This window comes from Ursus maritimus, unplaced genomic scaffold, assembly GCF_017311325.1.
Source record: "Ursus maritimus isolate PB19 unplaced genomic scaffold, ASM1731132v1 scaffold_30, whole genome shotgun sequence".
Taxonomy (NCBI): Eukaryota; Metazoa; Chordata; class Mammalia; order Carnivora; family Ursidae; genus Ursus; species Ursus maritimus.
The window spans coordinates 27,869,978-27,879,299 of NW_024425564.1; the positions used below are offsets into that span (position 1 = coordinate 27,869,978).

Here is a 9,322-nt window from a genome sequence, read left to right on the forward strand (position 1 = left end):
CATTTCAGAATACCTAGACTCTCATTGTCTTACTCAGGCTTCGCGTTTAGCCAGTGAGATTTTTATCTAGCAAAAGATTTATGTGAAAAGAATTGTAGTGTTCCTTATTTAGGTTCAAGGAAAAAATCCACTCAATTACGGAATCATGTATTTACTTTTAAATGACAATATTAGTATTTGTTTTAACCCAAGACTCATAGATTTGTCAGAACTAAAATTTTAAGCAAATAAAAGCAAATGCATCTCGTTACTTTTATCGTGAAATCAAATATATGTTTCAAATCCACTAGAGGGTTGTGAGACTTCGTCTGAACACTTAGCTGCTGTTTTCACATTCATCCCTTTATCTGTCTCAGGAAAAGAGACCCTGCGGCTTGAATCCCTTTGTGTGGTCCTTTCATTCTGTCCCCAGATGACACCCACCGGTTCACCTGGAGACGGTGCCGCTACCCAGCCTCTCCAGCCCTGACCCAGCTCTTCCTCGAGCTGGGGGGAGCCCATGGATTGTGCTTTATTCGAGGACATTGTAATTTTTATTTATGTGGGTGCCAGCTTGTCCTTTTGAATATTTCAGGTAATGGGGAAGGTGCCAACAATTTCCATTAATAAGACAGAAGGCTGCCACATATACCTCAGCGAAGACGCACTGGACTGTGAGATCGTGAGTGCCAAGTCGTCTGAAATGAATGTCCTCGTTCCTCAGGATGGTGATTACGTAAGTACCTTTCAAAAGACGGTAAAGAATTTTTCTTGAACCTTCTTTAGTAACTATCTTAGAGATTGATTCATTAACTCCCAACCTAGGAGCTCGTTTGTGGAGTAATTCACAGGCAGGAGAGAAATTCCGAGAGTTGCCTTTCGCCTTGCTTCTCCCCTATTCGTGTCTTGGCTGTGCTCATTCTTCGATGTGTGATTCTGTGGGCAGTTTACTAATAATTAACCTTCACGCATTAGCTTTTATCAAGTAGTACCTCATGCGTCTGAGTTCATGGTATTTAGGACTAAATATTGTCCTTTGCTCTGGTGGAGGCAAACAGAAAGGAGAGAGAAATGGGGGGGGGGAGGGAAGTGGATGATGATAAGTAGACCTATTGCTGTTAGGGATACTTATGTCAGGGGTTCTCAGACCCAGCGGAAGGATCCGCCGAGAAGCTCCATGAGAACAGGCTCCCAGAGTCTGCGCCTGGACAGTGGATTCAGGAGGCTTCGGGTGGGGTCTGGGGCATCTGTATTTTAACAGGCATCTCGGGTGATTCCGATGCGGTCAGTCCATCCAGCCCTTCCGAGAAACCCAGCCTAAGTGATTCGGCCACCATTCCTCTCCCCCAACAAAGCAGCCTCTAAGAGAAGCATGCAGACATCCTCACACGTTGAAAAGGAAGTCCAGATGAACACACGTGCTGCATCAGGCAGTGTGGCGGACTCGCACCTCCTTCCCTTTGGAAGCAAGTTACTGCTTCCTTCTCGTTGTCGCTTTTGGAGGTACAGATAAATCCAGAGATGATGCCCTCTGATTCTAACTGTGCAAGGGGACAGTGACCCAGGGAAGGATGGGAGAAGAAGTAACTTCGAAGGCACCCCATCAGCCTGTGGGTCAGTCACCAGCCGTGTCCTCAGGCAGACAGCAACCGTGCCAGAATGTTCTCCTCTCACCTGTCAATAAAATTCTTCAGCGCTACCCAGCTACGTGCTACAGAATGCAGCCTAGAATCCGTCATGGAAGGCTGAAAAACAAAGGTCTGCCAGCACCAGGCCATGCTTCACGGCTCTCTGGCTAGTCTCGCCCCAAGCTTGAGAAGAGCCCTCTCACGTTCTCTATCTAAAAACCACTGAGGAGCTAAAGCTGGTACAGAGCGGCTTGGGACAGGAGAGCCAAAAAATTAGGGGGCTCCCTGGCCTTTGCAGCTGTTCCAGCAGAAGGCTCCACTGCGTGGGAGCTGGATCTGCTAAGAAAAGTGGTGAGTCTGGATCAGCATTCCAGACTAAGTGAGCTAGCATCCCTGGGCGTGGTACCTGGCATCTGCACTTGTTAAAGCTTCTCGGTGATTCCGCTGTGGAGCCAAGCTGGAGATCCACTGACCTAAGGCATGAGTATAGGGCTAAACCCGAGCTTCTAACCCCTATGGGTAGGTTATCTTGTGCCCTCATTCCGTGGTCCTCTTAGCACATTTTCTAGTGGGAGGTGGTAGGGAGAGGCGGAGGTCCTGCCACGGATGTTGTAATCTGGGAATGGATGGTGGGAATGATTCATCCCGAAGGAAGTCCGATGCCCAGAGAAGAATGTCATCATATTACTATCCCTTCACTCCCAAAAAAGATGTGGGATGGCTCTATATAGTACAGTTTACTATCAAAGAAGCACCTTCACTCTGGAACATTCTCTACCTGGCCTGGTACTTGAGAGCAAGCACCAAGCCTTGTTTACTTCCAGAAGACGCAGGTGGATCCCACATCTAAGAGTATATGTACTCATGGGTGGGTTCCACTGAAAGATGGCGTCTCATTGATGGAGGAGCAGAGGCATCAGCTTATCAGACACTTGGGGTTTAACAGCCATGCTGTGTGCACACGACGTCCCGGGAGGGCACAGAAGCCGGGGCCAAGGGGACTGCCTCTCTTCTTCCTTGTCGAGCCTTTTCTGAAATGACTGCAGAATCACTTTCTGGGGAAAGGAGAGAGTCCAAACTACTTTTATTTTGGCTCCTCCCCACGGTGTCCCCCCACCCCCGCCAACCCCTGCCCTCTCTCCCTGTGTGGTGCACGTGCGTGTATTTCCCAATGGGAGGAGTAGGGTGGCAGGATGCAGGGTGACACATTGATGTATAACCCAGAGCACATCTTCGTGGTTCATCGAAGAGTATACAGAGAACGCCGGGGCAAAGCCTTGCCAGTCGGTGTGACTAGGGATCCGCAGCCTCAGTGTCCCCTCGGAACTTGTTGGAAATGCAGATTGTCATTCTCTTCTCCCGATCTACAGAATCAGAATCTGCATTTTAACAGGCTCCCCAGGTGATCCTGTGCAGGTTTGCATGTGGCGGAGAGTGGGTAGAGAGGCTATCTGGCTTGAAGTCCGGCTGCTCTGCTTACTGCGATACCATCTTCGGCCATCTGTTCAACCTCTCAGACCTGCGCCCTGTAGATGGCATCTCAAGAACACCTAGCTCACAGGGCTGTAGACTAAGAGAGTCCACGTATATCTAGTACCTAGAAGACTGCCTGGTTTTAGTAGGTTCTAGCTTTAATGATGATGCTAGCAGATAGTCACAGATGCGACACAACTATGCAAGTCTCCACAGGACCCAGAAGACCCCTCTACAACACAGGTTTGGGTTCCATTAAATGTCATTGTCCACCATATGACCCTAATCAGCCTTATGTCTGTTTGTTTAAGTAACTTTGTTCTTCTGCATTTTTCCAGAGAGAATTTCCTGTTCCAGAACAGTTCAAGACAGCCTGGGATGGATCCAAGTTGGTCACCGAACCTGCAGAAATTATGGGCTAACCTCTGGAGAGACCGAACCCCCTGACCTGAACCCATTAAAAAAAAAAAAAGGCAGCATTAAACACCTAGAAGTGGCAGCAACACCTACGGCTTTAGTTTTGGCCTCCAACAATTCTTTGTTCTAGAAACAGCATCATTTCTGGCATGCGTTCGTGGGCATTTTGAAGTATTAAACATGTCTTCATGATTTGCCTTTGTGTGTGATTTGAGTTCCACATGATGACTTGTGAGCATTACACATTTAAAGGGGGTAAAAATAGTATTCTGTCCCCCTAATATCATTAACATGGTAGCTGATAGGTAAAAATACTGCATGATTCAATTTGACACTTATGTTTAATTGCTAGTTGAAAAATAAAACCTCTGAGAATCTAAGATGTACATTTTTACCTTTAGGCATTTTCTATGTGATGTAGTAGTAGTTATGCTCTGAAAAATCTAACATTTTTTTTCTCATTTTTACCAAATGTTCACCTTTATCAGCACATATACATCGTCAGCATGAATACATATTTCAACCCATTTTTTAAAAACATAAGAAAATTCCATCCTAAGGACAATATCCAGTTACTTGGTCCTTAGAAGACTTGTATTCTTCACAGTTACTAAAAACTACAAGTAGATTCTAATGATTTATCTTAAAATGTTCTTTTGCCATGTCACATGGAAAACTTTTACTTTTCTGCAGAAAGATTTGTATGCCAAAAGATTGGTGGGAGGAAGCAGATGCGCGTAGTACCTCGCAATTTTGCTCGAAGATCAAGCTCAATTTTTTGTTTCCCAATTTTGAGCCTGTTGAATATCAGATGCCTTGTAAATTATGCCGTTGATGTTGTATTACAGACTGTTTTCTTTTTCACTTGCCAGACTTCTAACCAGTCTCAAAAAAAAAAAAAAAATGAATGTTAAAAAGCCATAGCTGTAATACTTCTCCAAAACCTGAAGAATTGTTTGTTGGTTTGACTGGCTGCTCCTATTTTGTAGTATTGAAAGGACATGCTTTTTCAATATAAGAGAAACTATGATATCCCTTTGTATCTTTTCAGTACACAGTGCTGAAAAATCTGCAACTTCTTGGATCACATGTAATGAATTCTAGTATAATGCTTGCAGACCCAATACAAGCATATATATTGTGCCTACTACAGCCTTTGGAATACGTCATTTCCGTTTTTTAAATATCTTCTGTATCCATATAGTATTCAAATTACTAATGCTCATGTACCAAGGTTTTGCTATAAAAGTTTTCTTCATATGAATAATGTGGCTTTAGTAAATATCTTTTTTTTCAACTGTAAACTTATTCTGAAATAAAGTAAAATTTTAATTGTTTAAATACTGTGATGAATTCTGATTGTTAAAAATATTTTTTTCTGCTTTGACTTGCCCCTTGCTCGTCTGTCAGATATGTTACATTCAGGAAAGACAGCTGAGCCCTTCTGGTTGGCTTGGAGAATGTATCCAGCATGCCATCAGCTTCCCTGAAGAATGGCTTCTTCAAGATAGATATCAGATAAAGCCATTTGCAGTTGGAATGACAGTCAGAAAATTCTAGAATCGAGTTGCATAATTCAAGTCCTCTTCAAAGATTTTACTTATTTATTTGACAGAGTACAAGCAGGGTGAGCAGCAGAGAGAGAGGGAGAAGCAGACTCCCCGCTAAGCAGGGAGCCCGACTCAGGGCTCCATCTCAGGACCCTAGGATGACCTGAGCCGAAGGCAGACGCTCAACCACTGAGCCCCCCAGGCACCCCTAGTTTTTAATAGGATACAATAATACATATACATGTACTTTAATGTATAATTATAAATAAATTTATGTAATAAAATAATAAATTATAAATTTGTAAATAAACTTCTGGAGGAAGGAAGAACTGTAAGTGGGAAGAAAAGACACTAAAAAGGACATGCTACATAGCCATTAAATAGTAATAATTTTATATTGAAAAAGTTCACTCAAAAAGACTCTGTCGACTGGCCTTGGGCTTGCATCAGGCTTTCAAAATGCTTCACTGCAGATATTAAAAATCTGGACTTGAGGTTCAATTATTTTATCAGCCCTGGGGCCTTAAGTCACCTACTGGTTTTATGAGTAGATTGAATTTGTTGAAAAAGGTGGGGAAAAAACAACTTTGACAATGTATAGGAAAATGATTATCCAGACGGTGCTGCATCTGCAATATGCTTTCCTTCTTGCACATCATTGAATTCCAAAGTTACCAGTGCTATGACCGAAAAAATACTGTCAAAGGGGTAAGAAACCCACAGGAGCAGAACTGTGTGTCATGTATATTCACTGAAAATCAAAACAAAAAAAACATTAAAATAAAAAAAATAAAAAGGAAGGCACGTATTGCATGGTGCATGGGGTGTTATACGCAAATAATGGATCACGGAACTTTACATCAAAAACTAAGGATATACTGCATGGTAACTAACATAACATAAAAAAAATTATATTAAAAAAAAAAGTAAGTGTCAGAACATTAAGTGCCAAGGGTCTCCTGCATCCCTCTGATTTGCAATGTTACAAAGTATCATTTTGTAGGATTGAATGATAACCCAGAATCTGTTGTTTTGAAAACCCTTTCCTTGGTAATACAGTTTCCACCAAATAACCTATTAGTGATAGTTTTCCTTTAGTAACAAGACGTCTTAAAGTGAAGGATGGCTACTAACCACTTATCTACAGAAAGTCTTTCTAGAACTGGTAGGAAATATATATAGTTTTATTCACTTATTCTTTCGTTCACTGAAAATGTCTTCAACTTCTTAGAGTCTAGATGAGTTTATCTAAAGAATCCCTTCATTTTAAAGAGGTCAGAGCTGAGGTCTAGTCACATTAGCAACTTGTCTAAAGCAAACAAGGACTAGCGCGTGCACACACACACACACACACCCTTTTTTGTAACTAATTTGGCTTCGAATATCGCCATGTTTCTGAAACTCTCAAAGGACATAAATCTAGTGGCTTTCTGTCATTCCTCATCCACTGAGATTGTGGATGCTTCCATTTCCTTGTTAAACTCCTTTTGGTTTTGTGATACACAGTAAACTTCTCTGGCTCCCGTCCCTTCTTTTTCTCCCCGTCAAATGCTCATTTGTCGCCCTTAACTTCATCTATCACTCTTATGTAGATGACTGCCAAATCCACATCCCCAGCCTGAATCCATCTCCCCGGAGTCTTAACTCCCAATTGCCCAGAGAGTATTTCTACCTGCCTGTCCCAACTGCATTCCACATGGCGAAAATGAATACACATCCGCCCTACGTATCCGTATTTTCCTCCTCTGCCTGTCTAGCTGCGGTCAGTTGTCACCGTACATCTACAACCAGACATTTCCCTCGATGGGAACTGCTGAAGGAGAACCAGATCTGGAAGGAACCATCGTTTAGTCTTAAACGTGTTTAATTCAGGATATCTTTGTGACATTCAATTGGAAATGAAGAGTACGCAGTTGGATATGGGTCCTTTCCATTGCCTCTGACATGAAATCTTTAGGAAGCATTTCTAAGTTGCATATTCCAAAAATGACTTTCATTAAACATGTTCATTTCAAAACAATTATTTTTAAACCATTGGCACTTTCTGTACCACTTCAGATACGGATACAACTTAAGGGCTTTAATTGCTTCAACTGAGACAAGTTGATTTAATAGCATTCACAGACTTCTTTGGCAAGTTTAACCATTTCGGTGTTTCTGTATATGATGCAGCTTATATCTGTGCGACAAGTGAAAAGTAAGCCAGCTCAAATTAACCAGTGATCATCCATCCAGATTTCTCCAAATGCTTTTTGTTCTTCCACTGTTTGTTTAGTGACTTGGCACAGAATATGCTGCAACTAACAAAGGGTAACATTTGCCTGTCAGTAGACAGTTACTTTCATGCTCCCTCTGGTACAATCTATCACTTTATATTTAAAAATGATTTTTGCCTAGAGGCGCCTGGGTGGCTCAGTTCCTTGAGCGTCCTACTCATGGTTTCAGCTCATGTCATCATCTCGCAGTGGTGGGACCGAGCCCCGAGCTGGGCTCTGCGCTGGAGTCGGCTTTGCATGCTCTCTCCCTCTCGCTCCTGCTCACTCTCTCTCTCAAATAAATAAAATCTGTAAAAAAAGATGATTTTTGCCCAAAGGTACAACTTGGAATATCTGAGTTCTAAATCCACTTTACGTCAATACCTTTTAAGACCATCATAATCAAAAAATGGTATCACATACTGACAGGAAGCTCCAGATGAAAGAAATGCATCATTGACCACACTTACTGAATGAACCATGATGTACATTTTTAAATCCCATTCGCCAATATCACAAAGGTTTCTTTCATTCAAATTCAGTTAATAATTTCCATTGATATCAATAAGTCGTCTTGGAAACTAATCAGAAGGTGTGCATTTAAAAAGTATTTTTTGTTATTTTTAATAATAACCACATGGCCTCATTTCTTCAACTCATAAATCAATAAACTTATCATGGAAAGCCTTCTCGTGAACATAACAATTTTGCAGATTTATTTGGGAAAATGAGATTTGTTTGGAAAGACCTTTTTTTTCCCCTGCTCATTGTCCCTGTGGGGCATCGTCCTGTTTACACATAATGAATGGTACACATATCCTAGCAGGGGTGAGCTAATGACACATGTCCCCCAGCAGCCTGCCCTGCAGGGAGCCGATATTATGACACCCCCTGCTTCAGGCATTCTTCTTCAGTTTAAAAACCATGGAGGAAATATTCCAGTTATGCAGGTGCCCACTGCTAGCTCCAGGGAAGCGACTTGCTTCTGCAATCAAGCACGATAAAATCTAGATCCTTTATGGATATTTAGAGACACAGTCCTGTAGCATTACTGAAAAATGTACAGAGATCTAGAGAAATATTTTACAAGAGCCATGTACGATATATATTTTCAGGAAAAGGACATACATTTACGGCAATATGGTATTTATAGGAGTTGTAAGTTATATGTATTCTCCGTACCCTAGGATAGAAAAAAAAGTGGATGGAATAACCAGGAATTTTCCTCCACTATTACGGATCTTGCTTCTTTAGCCCTGACTGCAATGGTAAATTTAAACAAAAATTTTGATATTTCTCTAACTGAAGCAAAACACAATTGTATAAGCCTATTGAAAAAAATAGTATTTGAAAACCTAAGTAATCCAAATTATCTGCCCACATTCACTAAATAAGTGGTCAAAACTTCCCTACATATACACTCAATCACTGCTGATATGCTGGTATTTGAATAATAAAGAAGGAATATTTTAATATAAGCCCATTCAGTGGATGTGGAATTCAGGGAGTGATGTCCCATCATTAACGACTAAAATCTAGTTCTTTAGAAGTCATCAAAATGTTCTCTCATGTGCTAGCATCTAAAATAACTACACCAGCAATATGGTCTACATTCTGCACGCTGCTTCCACCAAATGGCTATACAACTATTTTATCAAATTAAATTAATTCCATACTCTAGTTTTCAGAAATAAGTCTCTCTTCAACATCTCACCAGATAGGCATATTTCCAATAGGGCTTATCTTCCAAGGAAGGAAAAGCTCATATTTCACTAACTCTCCAAGATAGTAAAGTAGATCTTACACCAATTAGAAGGAACTTTGGCATGGGAGTCAGATCTGGTTTCCATTTGGGATCTGCTACTAAACTGAGGTCTGTCCATTTGACAAACGCTGGTGACCTTTAATGACATGTCATTCTTTAAAAATGAGATCAAGTGTTAACGTTTTTTCAGACATGATTAAACAAATGTTATATAACAAAACTGCCTATGACAGAGTCCCTTGCTGCCAAAATCAA

The 9,322-nt window shown here is 41.3% G+C and overlaps 1 protein-coding gene across 1 annotated transcript in view; it reads left to right on the top strand.

The window, feature by feature from the left end:
* The window catches only part of CAP2 (cyclase associated actin cytoskeleton regulatory protein 2), a 131,289-nt gene extending 126,142 nt beyond the window's left edge, over positions 1–5,147 (top strand). Inside the window, exons 12-13 of the mRNA XM_040645084.1 lie at positions 575–715; positions 3,419–5,147. Coding sequence (XP_040501018.1) covers positions 575–715; positions 3,419–3,502 — 225 coding nt within the window. The 3' untranslated portion in view covers positions 3,503–5,147. The remainder of the gene's footprint in view (positions 1–574; positions 716–3,418) is intronic.
* The last annotated feature ends 4,175 nt before the right edge of the window (positions 5,148–9,322 follow it).